Source organism: Sardina pilchardus, chromosome 9 (assembly GCF_963854185.1).
Source record: "Sardina pilchardus chromosome 9, fSarPil1.1, whole genome shotgun sequence".
Lineage (NCBI taxonomy): Eukaryota > Metazoa > Chordata > Actinopteri > Clupeiformes > Clupeidae > Sardina > Sardina pilchardus.
Window position 1 is genome coordinate 17,852,235 of NC_085002.1, and position 25,000 is coordinate 17,877,234.

A 25,000-nucleotide genomic window follows, 5' to 3' on the forward strand; every position below is an offset into this window, starting at 1 on the left:
ACATAAGAGAATAAGAGAACAAGTGCTATCTTTAATAAACCCTGTGTCCCATGCTACACCCATCCTCCAAACAGACATATATACAGTACACGTACATGCCCCCCGACACACACATACACACACATGCCCCGACAACACACACAGGCACACAGATACATGCTTTTTCTCATTTTTGTTTTTATTTGTTCGTTTTTTTCTTGATTTGTTTGGTTTTCTTCCCCCCCCCCAAGTCTACCTGTGGATCAATACAAACACACACGAAAAAAATCTTCTCTTTGAAAAAGAGTATCGGGAGCGCCTGAGTCTATTCTTTGTGTTCAGACACGCTGTTGCTGGCGTGGAGAAGGACTGGACTAAAGAGAGACAGAGACAGAAACAGAGAGAACGGGAGAGAGAGAGACCCTTCAGTAATGTGGGCCATGGCTCCTAACACCTCATCACAGGTATCCATGGGAACAAAATAAGGAACAAATGGGAGTCTTATTTTTTTTTTTCCTCTCTCTTCTGAGGGGCGTCCATTGACATTTTTTTGTTGTATGGATGAGATTTCTTTTTTTTTTCTTTTTGCCTCTCCATTCTTTCTTTCTTTCTTCTCTGGAATGGCTCATGGCTGGAATGTACAAGAAGTTCAAAAAAAGAAAAAGAAAAAAAAAGAAAAAAAAACTCAACAAGTCTTGTGAACTCTAGTGTGATTTTTCTGAACAGATGTGGAGAAGCCTCTTTTTAAGTGTATTTTTGTGTACATCCTTGTAAATAATGGAAATTATAAACGAGAAAACTTTAAGAAGAAGCTATAGGGGTTTCGGGGGCCGGCTTCTCCTCGGGGAGACGGAAGCTGGGAGGTCCGCAGTTCACCGCTTTTTTTTGTCGTTTTCTCTCCTCCATCTGTGTCTGGTCATCCCCTGTTCATTTTGTTTTGGACGAAATGAGAAGATTAAAAACAAGAACCAAACTCTTAAAAACAAAGCTTTGGGACTACTGAATAATCAAAATGGCGACACATGACTCCCTCCCCTTCTGTGTTGACAAAGCACTGGTGTGGCAGACGAGCGAGAGAAAAGCAAACGATCACGAAACATGCCGCGTGTCTGACTCTTTGGTGCATGTGAATAATTTCTCTCTCCCTCCCCTCCATATGTCAGCAGTGGTTCCTTCCACATCCGCCCAGCCCACACACACCCAACCCATACCCCCCTCCCCCCTCCTCTCCACCCGCCCCCTGCATCACATAATCTCACTGATGTGTAATCTGTTATCTACCTGGTGCATATTATCTTAAGTGATCTGCATTGTGTACAGTACGTAACTCTTGCCTAACATTTACTGGTAGCGTCATGTTAGCCACCATACTCCACCCTGCGCCACCACCCCACCCTTTTACCTCCACCTCCCACACCCAACCACCTCCCACCCCACCCCACACACACACACACACACAAACACACACTCACCTCCCCTGCCCCTGCCCCCTCGGTACAAGCTCAAGTGAAGTTGAGTGTAAACAGGGTTGTTGCATTTGTTTCATATCACCTGTATTAAAATGGAGATGATCAACTGAAATGGCCTGGGGTCGTGTACTTCTGCAACTTGTTGAATGGCAAACATCTTGGTTGACATTGTAAGGTTATCTTTAAAAAAAAAAAAAATAGTTTTCGAAAGTGACATTGAGTAAACTGAATGATAAGAATTCTGATTGGATATTAGAGGAAGATATCACATGTGTGCGATGGAGGTTTCCCATTGATAGCCATATCCCATGCTGTAATAACACTGCAGGTATCAAAAGGAGGTCAATGCACTGATTCCATATTTGGATTGGAACTGCTAAATGTTTCAGGTCTGTTCCTCTTTTTGGAATATACGTTAAGTGAACTATTAAGGTCGTTCCTTATTATTCCTATCTAATATTTATATTTATTTTGTTTTGAATAATTTTCCATTTTCATTAGTTATTTTTTTTATATATATACTGCTGGCGTTTAAAAAATAATTTTCTGAAATTGAAATGATTTCTATAGTCCCCTACGTGCCTTGCAGCTGCAGCTGACATTAGGGTAATGGTGCCGAGGGACGCGAGGAGCGGAGAGGCTGATACCACACGCCAGTTCTTATGAATGACTTTTATCGGGCTGCTCAGGCATCTCTGGGCTTATCCTTTCCCACCTTGTGGGTTTTTCATTTCAAGTGCACCATGGGAAAATGGACTCGCTGAACACATCCCTCTGTTACGCTGCATAAAAAAAAAAAAAAAAAAAAAAGTTCAAAACCATTCGAAATGCGGCCATTCCTCGAAACGCTCCCCGTTAATCTGCTTCCGTGTCCGACCTAATCAGAAAGAAATGCCTCATTGTTTTTCTTTTTTTTCCCTTGGGCTGCCTTTGCCAGTGTGTCTCTGTGTGTGTGTGTGTGTGTGTGTGTGTATGTGTGTTATATGTGTTATATAACTTTGTCCCTTTCTCCTTTCCAACTTCCTCACCCATGGTGGCCCTAATGCAAACTAATCCCGCGTTTTTTGGTATTCAGAAGCATTGCAATTTAAGCTATTCTAGACACACCGTGTATTAAAGGATTACGGCCCAAAGCCTGAGGTAGGAGAGGGAGATTTGGTGGGCTTAGTAAAATGGGGGGGGGTGAGGGGGGGGCAGCCTCTCCAGTACGGGGCGGCTTCACCTTCCTCTCTGCACGATGAGTGTGGGGAGGTTTGGGAGCGGCACGAGTGCGCCGATGCATTTGCAATGATCGCTCCGGCAACCTTCACCCGGCAACTCTCCGGCGCCCCCGATTGCTCCACACAGCAATTCATTACACAGCGATGCTGTTTCACTCCAAACTTCTTCCTCCGAGCAATTCACCACCGCTGTTTTGATTACTTACTGCTGTGTTTGTTTGAGGAAGGGAATTTTCTTTAAGTCTAATTGATATGCAGGAGAGAAAAAGGCCCTATCTGTGACTAGAGAGGTATGTGTGGTGTGTGTGTGTGTGTGTGTGTGTGTCTGTGTTTGTGGGTGTGTGTTCGTGTGTGGATGGTGGATGTTCGAATTGCATTTTAATGACTTGATTATTCTGCTTGAATGAAAATCACACTATTAGTTTACTGTTTACAAATTGATGGCGTTTTAGGGGCGAACAATGCGCCGACGCGCCGCTCCTCCATTGTGCTTGGGTCCCGGCCGTTTGACAGGAGAGTCGGCGGCTCGTCTCACCTGCTCTCCTCTCCTCTCCCTCACTCGAATCGGGCCGCTGAGGCAGGCAGGAGAGGAGAGGCAGACAGGGAAATTAAATGTGGGAGACTGTTTGCTTGATATTCTGCTGATGGCAGATGAAACGCAAACAGAGAACTGTGCTAAAAGAGAGTGTGTGTGTGTGTGTGTTTGTGTGTCTGTGTGTGTATGTGTGGGTGTGTGTGTGTGTGTGTCCGTGTGTCTGTGTCTCTGTCTGTGTGTGTGTGTGTGTTTTTTTTTTTTTGTGTGTGTGTAAGTGTGTGCGTCTGTCTGTGTGTGTGTGTGTGTGTGTGTGAGAGAGAGAGAGAGAGAGAGCTTTTCCCATGCAAAAGCCACACTGTACAGTACACTAGCTGAATGTCAAAACGAGCCAAGGTGTGTGAAATAATATGACCGCCCCCCCCCCCCCTCCACCTAATAATGACAACAGAGATGAAGTAGATCAAGTCTTCTCCATCAAGCAGCTGCACTTCATAGACAGTCATTATTATGGCCCTTTCTTCGTCTCGCGCTCTCTCTCTCTCTCTCTCTCTCTGTGCTGGAAATGCCATTATATCTTTTCAAAAGGCTGTGAAATTACGAGATGAAATACGCCGGACAGTAAACGCTGAAGTCGGGGAGCTGTATCTCATGCCTGGGTGGCTTAACTCTTTCCAGGCTCGGGCCCCGGCGAGTGGCTGTAAATATTATGGCCTGTAATACGCCGGCGCTCGGAGACCGGAGGTGCACCAGGAGTAATCACACGGACATTCATTATCCTGACACGCATGGCGCCGGGCCAGGGTCCCACGGAGCTCCATGTCGCTCGCCTTTTTTCCTCCGTCACTTTCACACTATCATTCTCTCCCTTTTTCCTCTGTATTATCTCTCTTTTTCGCTCTCTGTATTTCCCTCAGCACGGTCTGTGTGTCTCTTTTTTTCTCCATTGTTGTCCATTTGCCCCACTCTTCTCTCCCTCCCTCCATCCATCCCTCCATCCTTCCCTCCCTCCCTCCCTGCCGTCCTCCCTCGCCGGCTCTGTCAAGCCTCTGATCACATAATTTGTTGCACATTTCCTGAAATCCAAACACAGGATGATAACATGTGATGAAACAGCTACCCATGGCTCTACAGCATCTGACAGAATGGACAGAGCCAGAGAGAAAGAGGGAGAGAGAGAGAGAGGGAGTGTGGAAGAGAGAGACCAGAGAGAGCCAGAGCTAGAGAGAGAGAGTAGAGAAGGAGAGAGGGATAGGGAGAGACGGTCCAGTGAACCAAACCGGCCTTGTCGTTATACACGGCATGCTGTCCATACTACAGATCAAATGCTCCTGGTCAGACAGGCGGAGATGTATGTGTGTGCGTGTGTGTGTATGGGGGATGAAGATAGAGAAGTGAAAGACTTGTGTGTTTGGGGGAGTGTGTATGTGTGTGTGTGTGTGGGGGGGGGTGGAGTGAAAATTGAGGACAGAAGAAGAGAGTTGTGTGTCAGGGGGAGAGAGTGTGTGTGTGTGTGTGTGTGTGTGTGTGTGCACATGGAGGGGTGGTGGTGGTGGTAGTGGTACAGGAGTAGTCTTTTGTGGCGCACTAGTGAATAATTCACCAGCGCGTGCGGGCCGCGGCCTCAGGTTCCCTTTGTGCAGCATAAAGAGCGCGCTATCCGGTGGCCGAGCGGCGTCCGTGTCAGGAACGGGAGCGTTCAAATGTCTCTCCACTTGACAAGTTTCCCATGGGGTCAGCAGACTGCTGATGCAACCACTCTTTGAGAGCCCGTGGGCCGTGGGGTAAGCACATTGTTTCAGCCGCAGCAATTAAAAAAGAGAGAGCTCAGTGGCAGCTGCTGGAATGACAGGCTTGTGTGACTGATGGCTGTGGATGTCTTTTGTATGTCTGTGTGTGGGTGTGGGTGTGTGTGTGTGTGTGGGAGAGAGAGAGAGAGATAGAGAGAGGAGAAATGAGATGAGGGCAAAGTAATAGACAACATATATCTGTGTGTGTGTGTGTGTGTGTGTGTGTGTGTGTGTGTGTGTGTGTGTCCATATGTCTGTGTATGCAAGAGGGAGAAAGAGAGAGAAATACAGACAAGGTAATAGAGATGGTTGTGTGTGTGTGTGTGTGTGTGTGTGTGTGTGTGTGTGTGTGTGAAAATAGTCCATAAATATGGATGATGAAGTTTGTGTGGAGAGTCAACATTCCTCATCCGTAACCAGCTGCTGACGGACAGCTACATCACTTTCAAGGCGCTCACCAAATGTGCTGAGGGAAAATCAACAAATATTATCACTGTGGATTATTTATGAAGTTGTCTAATTCCCAAATACGCACACACACACACACACACACACACACACCGAGACACACACTGACACTCAGACACACACACCGTACAGTCTACGTGTATGCATGCATACACCCTCATCCTCCTCTCTGGTGATAGGACGAAAAGAGTTGTCATGGCAAAAGGACCTTTGATCCCCGCACTTTCTCTATGCAAACAGCGCTCACCGCTTGGCCGCTGCAAGCTTTGCCAGCGCAGCATATCAGCCGGGCGCCACCCTCAAGACAAATGACATCCTACACGGACCGTGGCCATGTGTTTGCGCTCCTCCGCCCGCGTTATCGGTCATCCTAATCTTTTGGACGTATCAGCAAATAGAGAAATATAGCTCTAATTCGCATTCCCTCTGGCACAAGCCGCCCGAACAGCGGTATGCGCAAACACTGCAGCACTTCTGAGGGCTTGGCGTGACTCATCAGCCCCGGCGAAAAAAGGCAGCCTTCTTTGGGCAAAGTTGCAAAGCCAGAGAGGCTGGTGATTATGATAAGGTGCAAAAAAAACGAACAGAAAAAAAACAAGCCACGGCGCTCGGTGTAACAGTGGGATTCCCCCTCGACTATCAGCCTAGCCGCTTTTTTATCATTAGTGCTGTTTGTGTTGTTGTGCTTGTTGTTCGTGACTGTTTTTTTGTCTCTTTTTTTCCTCTCTAGCTTAGAGACAATCTGCTACAGGTGAGGCGCGTCGGACTCGGGCCCCTCCCCTCGCTGCCGGGGGAACGTGGCATGCAAATACAGTCTGTGCAGGTATCAGGTGTCCTGGCTCGGCTCGACGAGGAGCGAGTCCCGTTGAGTTGACACTGCGCTGCAGTTTTCTGCTGCCGTCGCTGCCACCATTGCAGCTTATCTCAGCACTGTAGAGGAGAGAGGGAGAGAGGGAGAGGGACCGGAGGCGGGGGGTGTTAGCCATGCTGAAGGGGGGGTTGACTTTGGCCGCCGTGTCCAGCGAGCAGCAGCAGCAGCGTCCAGAGTAAACAAGCCGTCCGGTCCGGCGCCAGCCAGCGGCCAGGCCCCCCGGAAAATGCCCACGGCGGACGCTGCGGGCACGACGCGCTTCGACATGCAGCTGCTGGGCAAGCTGACGCTGTCCGTGGCCACTGTATTATTCATCTCGTGGGCGTACCGCTTCTACAGCGCCAGAGGTCGCCGCCGGGGTCAAGTTCAGCAGAAGGGACTGGCGGCCAGCACATCAGCGCCAACACCACCAACACCACCATCACCGCCGCCGTCTCCGTCGTCACGCTCACCGTCTAGTCAGCATGCCTCGGGGTCGCCACCGAAGAGGTGCAGCAGCTGTAAGATGGAGCTTCGCCCCCGCGGTAAAGTGATACCAGAGGCCTCCGCCGCCGCCGCTGCCGCAGGAAGCATCAGTCCGCGGAGCCGGCAGGTGTCAAAAATATATGTGTGCTCAGCGGCCACACCTGACAGGGGTGACGCACGCGTCAACAACGGGGGGCAACGCCCCGGCAACCGGGTCCCGTACTTAGCCCCGGCTGATCTCATCATCACAACAACAGCAGCCGTGTCAGAGAAGACAAGTGCGAGCTCCAGAATAACAGAGGAGCGCAGCTCAGCTATGAGCGACTTGGAAAGGCAAGCGGTGGCTAACAAGCTGGCCAGTGCACTGACCTCTCCATCTGTGGGCAGGGCCGGCACAGCCAGCCCCGTCGGGCGCCGGTCCCCGTGCCCGGTCAGTCCAACTGGACCTCTGTCCCCGGGCCTGGACAGTCCGACCGGCCGTCTGTCCCCCTGCATGAGCAGCCCCACCGGGCGGCAGTCCCCGGCCAGCCTGCTGAGGAAGGTGGACGGCGCGGTGGAAGTGGGCCGGGAGCTCTTCCAGGACCTGAACCACCAGGGCAACTTCTCCAGCTTCCAGTCCAAGGCCGAGGTCAAGGTGGAGGAGGGGGACCTCGTGTTCGAGCGCCCGGCGGAAAGCGGAGGCAAGGAGGTGCGCGGAAAGATCTACGATTATTACGTGGAGTCCTCGTCTCATTCCGTCTCGGATGTAAACCCTTCCGGTAGTCCGACGAGCGTCAGTTATCATAGCTCACACCCGATAAAGCTCGTGACTCTACATAGCACCAGCACCAACAGCAGTGACCGCCCTCAGACCCCGAGAGCCACCAGCCCGCCTCTGATCATGCGCGACGCAGTGTTCAGCCGAGGCTCGTCCACGGACGACAACCTGTCACCCACCAGCCCCAGCTCGTCTCCCCACGACGAGCATCCCAAGAGGGGTCTGCTCCGCCAGGACAGCTACCTGATAGCCGCCGCGAACTTTGAACCCCATTGCGTGACGGGCAACGGCTCCGGTCCTCTTCTACGCAGCCGTTCTCCAGCTCCGCTCTCCTCCTCCGAGGCGCCCGTCGTCCCGAAGACGCCCGACAAAGCCGACGAGCCGAGCTTGGAGACGGTCGCCGGGGCCAAATTCGTACACGTCCCCACGGAGAGCCTGTCCAGCAGCTCCGACTGGGAGAGCCTGACGGGGAAGCTGGATCTGGGCAACTGCCTGGAGGCCCTGGAGCTGGCCAAGAAGCACGGCCACGGCGCCCTGCGGCAGGCCGCTCTCCGAGTCATGTCCGACAACTACCTCCAGGTCCTCCGGGACCCGGGCCTGTACGGCAGGCTGCGCGCCGGCGAGCGGGAACAGATCCAGCGGCTGCGGACGAGAGGCCGACAGTGCCTGATGGTGGCCGACATGGAGTCGCTCGACTGGTCCAGGCGCTCCTCGCCGCCCACAAAGGACACGAAGGACGCGGGTCCCCGCACGTCCGGCGGACTCTATTATTACGACGACTACAAAGACACCTGGCACCGGCAGTGCGACGTGCCGCCAGAGGTGGCGTCGGTGGGCTCGGCCATGTGCACCATGGACAACTATCTGTTCGTGGCCGTGGGCTGCCAGGGCTCGGAGCGCGCCAGGGCGCCGTCCAGGAGGGTGTTCTGCTTCAACCCGGTCACGTCCATCTGGCGGGAGATCTGCCCCATGAACGAGGCGCGGCCGCACTGCAAGCTGGTCGCGCTGCAGGGCCACCTGTACGCCGTGGGCGGCGAGTGCCTGTCCACCGTGGAGCGCTACGACCCGCGCGCCGACCGCTGGGCCTTCGTGGCGCCGCTGCCCGACGACACCTTCGCCGTGGCGCACCGCGCCACCGCCTGCAACGGCGAGCTGTTCGTGTCGGGCGGCACGCTGCGCTACACGCTGCTGCGCTACAGCCCCAAGACCGACGCCTGGCGCCGGAGCCTGATCGTGGGCACCAGGGAGCGCACCACCGAGATGCTGGCGGTGCGGAGCTTCCTGTACCGCTTCGACGTCAACCCGCTGTTCGGCATCAACATCTACCGCTACCACACGGCGGCGCGGCTCTGGTACGAGTGCTGCGCCAAGCCGCTGCCGCACTGTCCCGCCTTCCAGTGCGTGGCGGTGGGCGACGTCATCTACTGCGTGAGCCGGCAGTTCACCATGCGCTTCCTGGCCGACGAGGTGTCGCCGGGCTTCGTGGCGGAGGACCTGCGCGTCCTCGCGGCGGCCAAGGGCATCTTGTTCCCCTTCGTCCTGGCCCTGCCTGATAAGAGCGCCGTTCAGACCAGCGTGTGATTCACCGCAAAGGGTCGGCCGCAAACCGCCAGGCGCGCACGCCGGGGACCCGAGCCACCTGGAAATGTGCTTTTGTTTGTGTGCAGAGCCAAGCGAATGCAATTCAGTCGGGTTAGGGATGAAAAAGGACCAGTGCCGAAGGTAATTATGGCGCAACATTGTCAGATTCTTGCTGTACACTGCGCCAGGAGAAAATTGAGTGTGTTTCAGCGCGAGCTATTTGTTTTTGGGAATTTCTATTCACACAAGCGATTTATGGCAGCCACTAAATCTTCCTAATATTGGGTTCCTCTTGCAGTGCTAACTCACGGATAGTATGGAGCTCTAATGCAAATATAACAATTAATCAGATGGCTAGGCAAAATATATGGTGCAAAGATAAACACAGGGCTGTAAAGATGCCATAGCATCAGGGGTTATTAGCACAGTTATCCATTTAATCTCGCAAATGCCCTCTAAAATGTTTCCCATTTAAATTGTTTTCATAGCGTAGACTATATTTATGTAGACTATATTTTTTTTTGCTAAAAGCAAAATTGAAATGTGAGATGTGAAAATATATATCCACATCTGTTCAAATATATCCAAACGTTATTACATTACTAGCAGGCAAATCCTGAGATTTGTGATTCAACCTCTGATCCGCTTTCTGACTTAAAAACCACTGAGACGCTAACTTGTTTCTGCTGTATAGGTGGCAGTGCTAAGTAAATGACTGTCCTCTACAGCAACCTTTATGCTAATCATTCATGACATGTCCATGACTCTTCAGCCACTGTTTACTATCAATGTCTTTCAAGTTACCATCCGCTGTATACTTCACTTTACATCTCAGCTGTTTCTCCCTCTATGGGCAATCATACACAAAAGCCCTGTATGGAAAACTAAGATACCACATGCTGTAATTTGATTACCTGAGAGTGAAGTAGAGGAATGAATGTTAGACATTGCCGGGACACTTCATCAGTCACTTGTATATTTTGCTGTGTCTATATGCTATCCATTTGGATGACGATGATTATTTATTTATTTGTTTTCTAGTTTAAATTACATACCCCACAAAAGAGACAACTGAGAAATATGTGTATATGAACCAGAAAATGACTATCCATTTATAATCAGATTTGTCTGAATTTAGTTCTCTGTTTATTGACTATGCTGTTTATTATTTCATTGTTTTGATGAATATCTGACCTTTAAACATGTTTGGCGCAACACGGAAAGGACAAACAATCCAGGAAACGGCTAAAGTAAGCTCCTGGCAGGTCTATGGATATCACCTGCCTCTGACGTCCACTCAAGAGAGACATGTCACTATAGTGCCCTCATGTGGCTGAAGATGGATTATCGTGTTGGTGAGAGAACTGTTGGTGCAGTTTACTAGTACAACAGGAAGAGAGAGAGATAGAGAGAGAGAGAGAGAGAGAGAGAAGTGGGAAGGAAAAGAAAGTGAAATATAAAGATTGTCAATGTAGATGAGTGGATTTGAGCAAAATAAGACTTAAAGAAGGCGGAAAAGAGAGAGGAAGAGAGACCGAAAGAGGGAGAGGAAGTGAGAAAGAGAGAGGGAGAGAGAGAGAGAGAGAGAGAGAGAAAGACTAATTACACTGTTTGAATTGTATAATGACCAGCAGGGAGGAACCCATGCAGCGATCCTCACCAGTGATGCCAAACAGTGGGTGAAGCCTGCCACAGATGGCTGACCATCAAACTCCAGAGTCTTTGATTCTTCCTAATTAAACACTTTCATTCCCTGTAATTAAACACCTAATGGAACGGGAGCGAGACGGTTTCCCTCAGATTAGCTACCCCAAAATGACTCATGGTTTGCGATAGGCATCAGAGCTGCTGTCCAATAGACATGCCTCTGTCTCAGGGGGCGCCATTGTGTGATCATAGATGTGCTTATGAAACCCTAGCTGGGGGAAATAAATGCTGCGAGTTATTGCACAATAAATATGTATATTCTATCCGAACCTTGTTGTTCTCAGTTTCCAATATCTGCAAGACAGTGCATGCTTACGCACACATGCACACTTATCTTCCCTTCCAATGCACCCAAGGACACACACATAAGTTCTGGAAATGTACATGCAGTCTTACAAATCACATCAACACCAACAGGATTATTATGTTGTCATATATATGAAAGCGTGTGTCCACAAAACTGAAGCAACAGTTTTTCTAGTTCATAAAAATTCATTCATCTTTTATGCCTTTACAATATCTGAGAGATATTCTGCCGTTCTGAAATGTGAGCGTTGATAGGAAACAGCTTTGGCCTCCATGTTGGTTGGATCTTCCCCCCTGTGGCCAAGGGAAAGGCTGGCAAGGGAGGCCCCTTTGCTCCGGCCAGGGCATCAGGCGCTGGTCCGAACAGGCGTGGAATGACCTCCGAGCCCCGGGAGCCTCGGGAGCTGGGTCTGGCCGAGAGGCGGGGGAGGACGGCGAGGGCACACGGCGGAGGGTGGGGGCTGCTGGTAGGACGAGCGGTAGGAGCTCAGCGCGGGCGTCGCCTCGCTCCGCCGGTGCCTGTCGGCACGCGCCCAACGGGCCTCCGCCAGCCCGAAGTTGGTGGGAGGCACTAGAGAGAAGAGAGAGAGAGAAAGAGTGAGTGTGTGTGTGTGTGTGTGGGGGGGGGGTGTGTGTGGGTGTGTGTGTGTGTTTGTGTGTGTGTGTGTGTGTGTGTGAAGGGAGGGGAAAGAGGGGACACGGTGTTGGGTGGGACTCAGCTGCTCTCTCCCTGCAATCATTAATTAAAGCACTGACAGATTTGGAACAAATTAAAGGCATCCATGCCATGCCTCTCCTTTAATGGCTTCCACAATGGAAACTTTTTTTTTTTTTAGCTGAGAGTCAAATCACTTGTAGGTTAACCAGAGTTTTAATTACGTTTCCCTTCCTTTCTCTCAAGCTTGAATGACGCTCTGTTACCTAGAAACATGTGAAATGGTAGCACGCATTAAGTCCCCATCATGATGCCTTACTCACCGTATAGTACACCACCCATTAACAGTCACGCTACAATACCAGACCAGTGTTCCGTAATGTTACCTTTGGCTGCATGGTCAGAGCGCTCTGGAATCCACGCCAGTCTGTTGGAGTCCCAGGAGCGCAGCTTGGGCACGGCGGAGTCGCCCCTCTGCCCGTACATCTCGTCGTACTGGGTGACCAGGAAGTGGGAGGTGGGGGTGTCATGGTGGGCCAGCAGCAGCTTTGGAGGAAGGCCCTGGAATAGCGAGAAACAAATTGCCTGTCTCTGCTTTCTGAATGCGGCCTAGGCCTACACGTTGAGGGGAAACATTGGCCCATTATGAAAACTGGGTAAACCTCACTATTTTATTGTGGCTAAAACTCATTAAAAAAAAACATTAAAGTGACAGTAAACATAAACTAGATACAATGGCTTTCTGGGTTAAGAAATATATTTAGCTTATAATACAGGGGTCAATAAAATAATCCAATTTCTGGGAAGGATAGGGTCCATTAGTAAGCAAATTTGTCCCACAGCGTGAATATAAGAAGAAAAAAAGAAACATTGCAAACATATTATAGGCACTGCTAAATAAAGACTCTTATAAAATAAAGACAGCTTATATCAGTATGGATGGTGTCCACTGGGACCACGAGGGTGTTGTATCTGTTAGGGACAAAAAATAGACGTGGGCATTGGCACACCTCTCCTCTGCGCATGGCTGTCCGTCTCACAAAGGTGTCTGGCTGGTAGTCCCACTGTGGCCGATAGTCTAGACGGTTGGTGCTGTTCGCCGTCCTGCACTCCCTGGCGAACTGTGAAGGGGGGAGGGGGGGTGTTTGTGAAGGGGGGTGATGGTGGTGGGAGGATGGAGATGATGGAGATTGAGATGATGGTGTTTTCGAAGAGGGATGGTCGGAGGCCGCGCTGGTCAGCACACCCGATAGTGCCTGAGCTAAGCACTAAGCAGCACTCACACATCATGCATTCCCCACACACATCGATCGCCAAAAACATTCCCGCTGCTCAGACAGAAACTGCAAATCCCTACTCCACACACACACATACCCCCCCACCACACACAAACACACACACAGAGACGCACACACACACACACACACACACACACACACACACACACATACCCCCCCCACACACACACACACAGACACCACCACCACCACACTCAACCTCCACCCGCCACACACACACACACACACACACACACACACTCACACACACACACACACACACACACACACCACCACCACACTCCGACCTCCACCCCCCGCCCCTACTGGAGCCCCATTGATGCCATTAGGCGTTTTTGTCTCCTGTGTATCACACCCCCGCTGGCGGCTGCTGCTGACCGAAGCTGGAGGCAGAGTCGCTAATCACTTTTGCATGGATCTACAAAGCCAACTGAAGTGCTGCTCAGGCCCCCCTGGCCAGATGCCACGCAAGCATTAGTGAGGGAATGACTTAGTCCGCTCGGCACTATCACTCGGGAACAAAAGGCCAGACTCACTGGACTTGCACTTGCCCTGTGCAGCGGGAGAGTGATTAGCCCTGTAGATACTTTACCGGGAGTGACACACACCTTGCTCGGTGTCACTTGGCCACGTACACATCTTTAGCGGCCTGGTGACACTATCTGAGAGTTTACTGGATGCCAGCTTTTATGTTTTAAATGCTACATGCACATGGGTGAAATCATAATTGGCACTAATGACATTAAATGAACGGAACTAGCAAAGCCATCATTCACTTGAACATTTAAAACTTCAGTCAATTAAAGTCTTAGCCTACAGGGTATATTAAATCATAATTTTGGTGGAAAGTTTATGAATCATAAAAGAGCAGCAAAAAGAGTCACTTAACCTACAATTATTAGCAGGCTCGTTTCAAAAAGCTATCAAGTTTCTGAATTATACATTTTAGATACGAGTGGGTGTACTCCTGCTGGCAAAGGTAGGCTATGCCTTTTTAGACACACACATTTGAGTGGCAGGCCTTAGCAGGACTTCAACACCTTTCAGCCCAAATCACTTTAAACCATGACCCTTTAAGCCCTGCTCTTAGTCAAAGCACTTAAAGTACCCGACATGGCCTCACACTGTTATGCTGCTCGTAACAAAGAGAGGCGCAATTTTCTTTAAACGCTTATTATATAGCACAAAAGACAGAAAAGTTTGATATGTATTACCCTTGGAATTAATTCAATGGCAGTTAGGCTTTTACAGAAACTACAGTATGTGTCACTTTGGATAAAAGTGTCTGCTAAATATCAATCAACTTTCATTTTATGAAATATAACTTGAAACAGCAAAAAACCCAGACCAGACCAGACTACAATCATTTAGTGAAACATGTCTCAGACAACCAACAACAGCATGCCAGTAAGTCAGTATGCAGGGATGTACCATTATAAAACAGAAAGAAACATAAAAGATGATTTCACAGAGATAACAGATGTTTGTCACTCTCATCAGTGGGCGATAATAGTCTCAAAATATTGTATGCATCCTACCTGCAGCCTCTCTTCCACCCAGTTCCCAATTAGCACTTTGTTTGCATATTTCTGCTCTATCCTCCATCCAGGCTGGGTCCATTTGTCATAGCTCCTTTCTTTTCTCCACATGCTGTTGGAGCTACAAGGCATCTACAAGGAATGCCTGACATCTAGTATATATTGACAGACATTCAAACAGGTGCAAATGCATAGCATTGCACCATCTGCCATTGTGACATAGGACAATAGGGGAAGAGTGCAGTGCTCTGTTGCCATGGACACAACAAACATGCTGAAAGCTAAACTAGGGACAGGCTATCTGAGACTTGTGGAGTCCTTTGTATGTTATACATCTCTCTTAAGGGAAAAATGAATGGGATACATCAGGGTTATGGGAACAAGCTGTCTGAAACAAATGACTGTTTAAAATGTGCATTCTTAAGCTGCTAAATCCATTCACGGCGGACTGAACACAGAATATGCAACAACTAAATGAGAAAACAGAAATAGATGCATTTAATAAACACTGAAATATGTATTATGTCAGTTCTTGCTGTTCTTTTGCCATGGTTACAATAACACATCTATACTCTAGAGCATTAAAAGTGGCTGAACTAAATAACATAACATCACAGAGATCCATTGGAAAACATTTCCATGACATAAACCATCGATTTCCGGTTTCCTAAATGCACCCTTGTTGAGGAAGGCCGACCTGTTTTCCCCCACAAATCAATGACTCCACTGTTAAGGCATTCCCTCCCTGTAAACCTTATTCTTTGGTCAGACGGACGCAGCGTGACTCATCACACTGACTTCGATAACATGCCGGGGTCCACATGAATCAAGCTGCACACAGCCCTCTCCCTTCCCTACAGTGTTTTCACGTAGTCCACAACCCTCTCCAGAGCCCTCTCGGCCGAGGCGAAGGACAGCCACCCGCGCTTGTAGAAGTTGACCACGCCGTGGAAACCGTCTGGCACGTTGTGCCACGCGACGGGCACGCCCAGCCGCTCCAGCCGCCTGGCGTAGAAGATGCCCTCGTCCCTCAGCACGTCGAACTCGCAGGTGAGGACGAAGGCCGGCGGCACGGCGCGGAGCGCGTCGTCGTCCGCCAGCAAGGGGGACACCTCGGCGGTCAGGCCGGCCTTGACGAGGTGGTAGACCTCGCCGTCGTACTCGGAGGGGATCTGGCGCTCGAAGCCCCGGGCTTTGATCTCGGCGGGCAGGTCGTCGGGGTCGAGCCAGCGGCCGTAGTGCAGCTTGAGCTCGGCGGGCACGTGCACGCCGTCCAGCAGCTCCGGGCAGGCGTACGCCTCCCCGCAGACGTACTGCAGGAAGTAGAAGGCGGCGCGCGCCCGCAGCAAGACGGGCACGGTGGCGTTCTGCTGGTACGAGGGCAGGTTGAAGTCGGCCATCTGCAGCGCCGGGTAGATGAGGACCTGGGCGCGGGGCGCGAGCAGATGCCCCGGCCGCTGTCGCCCGGCCAGACGTTGGCACAGGGCCGCCGCCAAGTTCCCCCCCGCGCTGTCCCCGCCCACCGCCACCCGGCCCGGGTCCACCCCGAAGCTGTCGGCGGCCACCGAGAGGAAATGGCAGGTGGCGGCCTCACAGTCGTCCAGCTGGGCGGGGTATGTGTGCTCGGGGGCGAGACGGTAGCTGCAGAGTCGAGACCAAAAATAGTCAATAAAGGACAAACGGAAATAACCAAACAGAACTATTTTTGTAGCTACTATTTATATGACAACCATATGACAAGATGGCATCTATCCACATGGCAAACATAAAGGATAAAACGATACGTAAACACACACCCAACGGACACCACCGTGGTTTCACTCCTCATGGCGATGTATCGACACACTTCGTCTGAGGTGTCTGATGAGACAAGAGGCACAGAACGACACAAAATGACTCAGACAACTCACACGACTCAGCAGAACCACTTTCAGCACCACGATGCCCCGTCGACGTCGATGGCGCTCACTCACCTAGACTCCCAGACACCCATCCTCCCCCGTGGAAGTAGACCAAGCCTCTCCTCTTGCCCGGGCTGGGCGGGGTCGGCTCGTAAACCCGCACTGGCACCTCGGCGAAGGTCAGGTCCTTGATACGGAGGCCCTCTGGATCCGGTCTCCTACTGCCCAAGAAGAGGCCCGTGGCCCATCGGGTGAAGCGGACCTGGTTGCACAGGCCCAGGCGGTCTAGTATCCTGCCCTGCAGAGAGGATTCAGGAAGTCTTATCAACAAGAGCTGTGCATGAGGCATGACTAGTACACGTGCAAGCACTTTTTGCTTTGAACACTATTTTGATGGGCAAATTAATGAAACCTTTATTGTCCTGAATAGAATTCGACTTGCAGTCAAGGGAGCTACATTGATCACAGACAACAACAAATAATGATAACAGCAAACATCCAACAGCATTAAGACATCAATGACAAAAAAACAGACATTTACTATTAAAACTATAGTGATGGCACATACAATCATCAATCCAATAACTAAGAAGAAAATAAATAAATGGTGTACAATTTAAAGTGTTTATGTATGTGCCTTTATCTGTCCTGTAAAGAAGGTCCAAGACACAGACAAATACATACTGTATTTGAAAGACACAAAGAAATCTGACATTATTCCGTATCTGTTAATCTACTTCAACACAAAGCACACTTTCACCCAAAACATCTTGCAGTTCAGACAGAGTACAGCATGCACTTAAGTGGTGTGTGAGCTCTCCGGGAATCCCTTGACCTAGTTGTGAGGACTTGACTATACCAGTTGAGTTGAACAAGTGCATCAAGGGAATTATTTACTAAACTCAGAGAAAACTGTCTGACATCCGTTTTAAATGACAAACATGAATAATAGAAAAGGAACATCTTTCATTTATTATGAACAGATGCTCTTTTACTTCACAAATATTTCAGAGTGTAATGTGAGAGTTTGAGAGACATGGCGCGAACATAAATGAGAAAGGAAAGTACCCTCTGTTCCACTTTGAGATTGTTGAACTAAAGTTGGAGAGTGCAACACTGTCAGACTTTGCAGCAACCTTGACAAGCTTTAACAAGCCCTTTCCCATGAGCTCTAAGAATACACATAGGAACGGACTAGCGTCGGAGCGGCCCCAGTGACTCGGCTCTTATCTCTGCTCTAACCTCTATCAGCCCCCCCTGAGGGCACACACTCACACTCACACACACACACACACACACAGACACACACACACACACACGCACACACACGCACACACACACACACACACGCACACACACGCAAGAAGGCAACGTCACAGCGAATCTCATCCAGCCACTCTCTCAAAGTGCACATCTAACTGCTCTTGTCACTAAGGCGTGAGATCACTCATTTTGCCTTTCGCCACAGATGCGGCCTGACAAGATTTGATAAGCCGCTCCCCCCACATCAGTGCTGCGTCAGAACGGCGCGGGGGCCACTTACGATGACGGCCAGTCCGACGAGCAGGCAGTGGACCGTGTGGAGTTTCGCCGCGCCTTCCACCCCGCTCGGGATGTCGCAGTCCATCAGCTCGGCGTACACCACACCGATTACCATGAGGCAGAAGGCCGCCGCCAGGGCCCCCAGGCCAATGATGAAAATTGCAATCCCAATATCCATCGAAGCTGCGGGATTATTCCGACTTAGAGCCACTAATGGCCAGTGATAAGGTTTCCCTTTCCCCTTGCCTGGCTCCGGACGGCCCTCCTCCTGTGAATTCAAGTCCACTCCCATTACTGTCCTTTAACTGACTTTGGCACAAGCGAGAGCTGCAGTCACCGGGCCAGTCAGTGACCAGACACAAATCATTTGCCAGCGTGCAGAGTGGCCAGGTGTTTGGCTACATGTTCTGTAAATTTGTACAAACAGGTCACTTTAATCATGAAGTACTAGAGGACCTGCGGTGTCCTTCTTCATAAAATGCTTTATACACAGTATCAAGGTTAGGCGTGTTTCGTTTTTTACATGGACAGCTCAAAGTCATTATACCTGGCGTCAGGTATTTCATGAAGTAGAACTAGTTAATGTTCTACCCATGAGGAACTGGCAGAAATTGTTCAAAGATTAAGCTTTAGGCTAAGACCACTTTTCAGTCCCTTTAGACACATTGCCCATTCACACTATCCTTAAAATCTACTGTGCATGATGGTGAAATGTGAACAAAAGAACTTTTGATTCATCAAGCTATTTCAAAGCATCACCAAAATAGCCGTCATGCTGTTTGGCCTCCACCTGACAGTGACGCTGCAGAGTGAGCTTTTCCTGTTGATCTGTAGATGGCAGTGACACTCAGAAAGATGGAGCGTGAGGAGGCTGTGAGGATAAATCAACATGTCTGCCTTGGTTAGTTCATAGGGGGTCCCTGCATTGCGCAAAGATTGAGACACTCAAATGTTATCTTGCAGCTTAGGTTATGAACACATTTTTCTAGTTTCATTTCATTAAATCACCTTAGCTATTTAAGCTTATTATTGAGTCATTGATCAAATTCTTTACTGTTTATGTGATATTCAGATCCACTGTGATAATTAGGCCAGCTATCCCTTGTAGTCTAACTGGAAGGCTCTGACCATAGCAGTGATGAACAAAGTCGGCTATAAACTCCAACAAATAGGGTTGTTATTGACTACTATCCTTGAAGAACACTGCCATACAAACTTCTGAACCAACTTTGAGTTGGTAGTTTAGCTTTTGAGTTTTTCACCCCAAGCTGTATCCCAATGACTGTAACTCTGTGCTGTGCCTGGGGAGTCCACCTCACACTTTGGGAACCCCTGGCCTTGTGATTGTGTGAAGTGTATGGCTATGCATCATGCATTCACAGTTAACGTTAGGTCTCATTCCAGCACCACCCCACCCTCTCTCTCATGTGAAGCATTTCCACTGATTTATTCTGCCTCACTCTCCAGGTTATTGTTTTTGGCCTCCGGTCAGGATCCGGGACCTCCAGCTAATAAAAGCGAGCGACTGTCCAGCAGCACGTTTCGAACCGACCCAGACACATTTTTTCCACACAGCTTGGCCTGCCTGCTTCCCCTGCCCTCCACACAGACATGCTCGCCGCTTTTCCCTGCAAGGCCGCGGAGGACACAAAGCCACCATTGTGAGTGTGTGCATTTTAAAAAAACCCCAAAGCCTGGCTTTCTGGAGCAGTTTCCACTCCGCTTCGCCCAGTACAAGAAAAAAAAAGAGATAGAAAAAAGAAGAAGAAGAAGAAGGAAGAAAGAAAAAAACACACATCTAGTGGGCCAGGCGAAAAATCACACCCTGGAATCTCCATGGCGGCTGGTGGATTTACTGCATTACTTTAAGAGGCATTTATAAAGGTCTCTGGGCACGGCGCTCCGGAGCTCCTTGGGAATGGCTCACTCTTAATCTCCCCTCTGTCACAGGAGGTGGGGAAGGGGAAGGGGAAGGGGATGGAGAGGATATGTGGGGTGGGATGGGGTCTATGAGGGGGGGGGGGGGTGCATTTTGAAGTGGCACGTATATAGAGAGAGGGCTTTGCTGTGTGAGCATGCATTTTTCCCCTGTATTCACCAGTTATTTTACAGAGCTTGCTCTCAGGGCATCGACGACGATGTGAGGTGATATTGGAAGTGGAGTGAAACTACCTGTCAACAGTCACACTTCACACTGTCGTGTCATTAACGCCAGCCCTCAACGCCCTTTAATATGACTCTGTTGTGTGTGTGTGTGTGTGTGTGTGTGTGTGTGTGTGTGTGTGTGTGTGTGTGTGTGTGTGTGTGTGTGTGTGGAGCAACACGGTAGATCAGCAGGGATGTAGACGGAAGCCGAGACGTCTCGCTCTTTCTCTCTCTCTCTCCCTCTCCCTCTGTCTCTCTCTCCCTCTCTCTCTCTCTCTCTCTCTCTCTCTCTCTCTCTCTCTCAGTAAGTTGTGGGACTGGAATTTGGTCAGATGACTTGACTGACTGCATTATTTTGGTCCTTGAAAGATTCCTTCTAAATCATGTGTTGCTCTATCGTAATGTAGAATTCAATGTGTGGTATTCTGCATGACACAGCTCTGTCCATACTCACAGAATGAAATACTGTTGTTCAAACATGGTATGAAACTCTATGCTGTCTCTACACCGTGAGACGTAAGCCTGTCAAACCAGTTTGGGAAAATATGCTGGCTCATCACATTGTCGAGTGTTTTCTCTCTGTCAAGTCAACTCTGGTTTTAGAGTTTTGCTATCAATGGGTTGTTTTTCCATTTGTTACATTTGTACTCCTGGATTTGGATGCATCTCAAGTGTAGGCCTATGTCAAAACCAGTGTAAAGACAAATTAAGACAAAGAACGAATTTAAGCTTAAATCACATATTTAGTCTCGATATGCGTTGAGTGTCTTAACTGTTTGAGAATTATGTCAGCTACTCTGACTAATGTGGGTGGGACAGCGGTGTGTGTGTGTGTGTGGGGGGGGGGGGTGCATGCTTGTACTTGAACACAAACTAGCCAGTAGCAGTGTCTCTAGGGGTGGGGACACAGGCGGGCGAGAGACAACCACTCAGCGGACACTCCACAAAGCAATATTCCCCAGCACTCAAACTGTCAATCAGGATTAATGGTCCCTTAAGACAACAATCAGATACAACAGTAGAAGGGCTTGAGTTCGGACTTTCGAGTGGTGACTCAGAGAGAGAGCGAGAGAGCTGTGGCGATAAGGTCTCGTATGAAAGTGTAGCACAGGGCACTTGTGCCAGCAGATCGAGGCTTAGCTTGCTCGTGTAGACGGGGATTTCGCCTTCTGCGTTGAGAATCTGTTCTGACATGAATGCGCCTCCGGTGACGAAATTTATTCAAAGCACTCAATAAAGAGCGCGACCTATATGAAATGTCTGTGGAGTCCCGCACGCCCCAAATCGGAGTAAGAATAGGTCTGTCTTTATTCTGCCACTGAGCAGGCTTGATGACTGTTGCTTCCACTCAGTGCGCACTGTTTGCAACGCACAGCTATAATGCACGGTTTCTGATACGTGGGCTGGATGCGTGACATTAAAACAATAGAATATTACGAGCTTTCTGTTGTCTTCAAAGGTAGACAGCACATCTTCAGAGAGCATCGTTTAGCTACCGAAAGGATTCAAGACGCTGACATTTGGTACTTAGAGGAGCAAGAAGACCTGAGTTGAGATGGACCTGAAGACTTTCGGCTGCGTTGTGCTGTTCCCAATCCAGATCGTCTACTACATAGTCAAGGCGAGCGTGTGCTGGCTGCTACCGAGCAGGAGGAGAAGTCTAGCCGAGGAGATTGTACTGATTACAGGCGGAGGAAGGGGCATCGGACGGCACTTGGCGACGGAGTTTGCCAAACAGGGTGCAAAAAAGGTAAATATTGTAACGGGTATTTTGTCTCAACCCACCAACATACGTAGATCACTTGCAGATTTAACGTACCATCTGTAATGAATACAATCGGCGTCTTCACCGATAGATAGCTCGCATTTTGTCTTGATATTATCGGACTCGAGGTGTCATACAGCTATTCTAGCGTCCATGTTTGTATTGGTGGTGGCAGTAGCCTACAGTTTTGCGATTGACGTAGGTTTACAGGTGAGTCGTGACTGACATGTAAGCTACAGGTCGAGTTCGCTTCTTCATCTAAAGCAAAATGCATTGTGTTTCATGGTAGCCTACTCTATTATTATGTTTCCAAACACAGCACCAGATAGGTTACCAGCAACTTAAGAGGAATAGTTCATGGGCAGATTCAGATGGCAATACATCAGCAACCTTCAGACGCGCAGAGGCTCACGGGGGTGTTCAATGGCTGGAGGCTACAGTCTATTTTAGACGTAGTTGCGTATTGCGTAAACTTGATATTGTGCAAAGGTGAGTGAGCGAGTGGGCGGACTGAATATCGGTGAGGCGTTAGTTGTATATCATTTCAGAAGCTGTTTTAATATAATTCTTCTATAGCCTTTGGACTAAGACAGTTGGCTGACACCTGAACCGTAATTACCATGAACTTGTGCACTAACAAGATATCATAAGTTACTGAGGTTAAGCTGTCAACCCCTACAAAAATAGTTACTTCTATAAATCTTACTACTCTTTATCATTCTCTCATCAAACAACATACTTGATGTGTTAAGATAATGTAATATCGATGCAAATGTCATACCCCAACAACATAGATAAACTAATGAGCATGTAAAGCAGTTCTCTTTTGTTTGGTTCAGATTGTACACTTTGGGTCTGACAGGGTCATTGAAGGGGCATCTCCAAAAGGCATAAAAGGTCCCTATCTGAACATTTGACCAATGATGCAATGTATACAGACCAATATCCTCAGGGACTGTGACAACAGAGATGCAGCCATCATGACCCTGGTCTCACTGGCTTTCACATCAGCACTAAAGCCACAATCACGGAAGCCACTAATCCCCGGTAAAGTTTTCTGGCAGCAACATTGACTTTGGTCCAGATGGCACTTGAAACACTAAACTCAACAAGTCCCCACAAAGGCCTTTGATTCAGACGACGGGAACCCGGTGGCCTCTCCCTCCCCTCTTAAAGGCCGACTCTCCCGGCATCTCATCTGTGTGTTTATTGTAAAGACATAACGTGACTTCCCGTGTTGACTGTTGTGTTCCGGGTGAGCGGGGCCCAAATGTGCCGTGAGACCGTGACATAAGGGCCCTGTGAGCGGAGCTTTTTAGTAGGAAGAAGGTTGAAATGTGGCAGCTGTCCTACCGGTCAAAACAAGTTATAAATAGCTCCGCTCGTCCCACCAGAGTGCACTTCATTTGAGCCTGTGTGACCGAGAAACGCTGGCGCTGTGGATGTACACAAGGCCTCGTTAGAGTGGCTCTGACTCAACCTCTCAAACCCAGGTTTTTGGGGCCTACTATACCGCCATACCATAGCATTGCTAATCCTCCATACTATGATTACAGTCATGTCCACTGCCCCCCCCACCCCCCCACCCCCCCATTGATTGTTGATGTGGCATTCTCCTCTCCAGTGTGCAGTGCAGCGCATCATCTTCCTGTTTTATCCCCCTGTGTCAGTGTGTATCAGCCTGTTGTTTATGTATGCACTCATTGTGTGAGTGAGCTGGAAGATCAGACTGTGGTTTCGACGCCTACGTGGTCGCTGCTATAAATAAAAAGCACCAGACAACGTGTTCCGCCTGGTGGGGCTCTCAGAAAGAAATGGGTCATCATTGTGCGCCCGGGAAAAAAAAACTGATCCGGGGTCTCTTTGTGCGGTTGGTTATGTCTGCAGGTCAGCAACCCAGAAAAATGGCAACCTGCCCTTAAAAGCTCCCCTTTTTACAGCTGCACGACAAAGGAAGCTGGAAGGCTTGTCAGCACCTCATTGCTGGGGCTTTGTCCAGGTGTGAAGCCTTTGGTTACAACACTTTTGTCAGTGGGGCCTCAGAATTATCCTCTCTCTTAAGAAATGCTAAAAAGACATGGGACACAGGTCATAATTGCACCTTGGAGACGTCGGGAGGGGTGGGGGGATGGGGGGGGGGCAAGGCAAACTTCCAGTCGGAGACCCTTTACATTTTAGGACCTGTTGTTTTCCAGCTCTGGAGACTAGCATGTGTGTGTGAGGGAGAGAGACGACGGAGAGGGAAGAGTGGGGGTCACTAAGGGATCCGGGGGAGACGTGCGCTTTTTTTTGTAAAACCAAAAGGGGGAGAGTAAGTAACCACTGTTGCTATTTGTAGAGGCCTCAGAGTGAAGTAACCATCACTGAGAGATTTAGAGATGTCTGTGGGTTACATCAGCTTTGACTGCAATGAACAGAAGAACAACCAGAGAGGAGGGGAGGAAGAAGGAAAACAAAGCAATGAAAGTCAAGTTGAAAACTCTTGCCACTGACTCAAGCCGTTGAGAGACGACGGCAGCATGGGGCTTAGATTTATTTTAATGCGATTTTGTATAAAGTTATGCCCAGAGGCCAAGCCAGCTTTTGAGGCCCTATCAACAGGCCTGCTCCAGCTCCAGCTCCAGCACCAGAAGCAGTGGGGCCGGCCGCCAGTGTGATAAGGAAGCGAGGGAGGGCGGCTATGTAAATGGGGGAGTGGAGTGTGAGCCTGTTTGGGGGGATGGGGGGGTGAAGGGGTGGAGGTGGGGACGGTCAGAGGGGGTGGCGGAGAGCATGCTGCTCCCAGCTGGGTATTGCCCCGTAGCTGACCCCACTGTCTCTGCACTAATGAGACAGCGGCAGGCGACTGCCTCCTGAACTCCTGCTGCCCCCTCTCCCTCTCTACACCCCCCCACCTCCCTCACCTACCCCATTCTGCTAACCACCCCCCCCCCCCCCCCCCCCAACCCACCTCCCATCCGTATTCAACAATGGAGGGGGTTTAGGTGGGGAGGGGGGCATAGAAAAAAAGA

At 49.6% G+C, this 25,000-nt stretch overlaps 4 protein-coding genes across 4 annotated transcripts in view; 2 read left to right on the forward strand and 2 right to left on the reverse strand.

The window, feature by feature from the left end:
- Nucleotides 1-6,233: 6,233 nt before the first annotated feature.
- On the forward strand, nt 6,234-11,108 carry klhdc7a (kelch domain containing 7A). The gene has a single exon (XM_062546074.1). It carries the CDS (start codon nt 6,556-6,558, stop codon nt 9,130-9,132), a length of 2,577 nt encoding a protein of 858 aa, XP_062402058.1. The 5' UTR covers nt 6,234-6,555; the 3' UTR covers nt 9,133-11,108.
- A 244-nt stretch (nt 11,109-11,352) lies between these two features.
- cfap107 (cilia and flagella associated protein 107) lies at nt 11,353-14,775 on the reverse strand. The gene is made up of 4 exons (XM_062545017.1): nt 14,637-14,775; nt 12,811-12,921; nt 12,187-12,361; nt 11,353-11,716 (listed from the first exon to the last, which is right to left on the reverse strand). Exons 1-4 carry the CDS (start codon nt 14,766-14,768, stop codon nt 11,493-11,495), a joined length of 642 nt encoding a protein of 213 aa, XP_062401001.1. The 5' UTR covers nt 14,769-14,775; the 3' UTR covers nt 11,353-11,492.
- A 711-nt stretch (nt 14,776-15,486) lies between these two features.
- Nucleotides 15,487-18,307, reverse strand: aadacl4 (arylacetamide deacetylase-like 4). Its single transcript, XM_062545015.1, has 4 exons — nt 18,081-18,307; nt 16,610-16,835; nt 16,433-16,496; nt 15,487-16,277 (listed from the first exon to the last, which is right to left on the reverse strand). Exons 1-4 carry the CDS (start codon nt 18,255-18,257, stop codon nt 15,491-15,493), a joined length of 1,254 nt encoding a protein of 417 aa, XP_062400999.1. The 5' UTR covers nt 18,258-18,307; the 3' UTR covers nt 15,487-15,490.
- A 2,822-nt stretch (nt 18,308-21,129) lies between these two features.
- Nucleotides 21,130-25,000, forward strand: part of dhrs3b (dehydrogenase/reductase (SDR family) member 3b) — an 11,676-nt gene continuing 7,805 nt past the window's right edge. Inside the window, exon 1 of the mRNA XM_062546075.1 lies at nt 21,130-21,974. Coding sequence (XP_062402059.1) covers nt 21,780-21,974 — 195 coding nt within the window. The 5' untranslated portion in view covers nt 21,130-21,779. The remainder of the gene's footprint in view (nt 21,975-25,000) is intronic.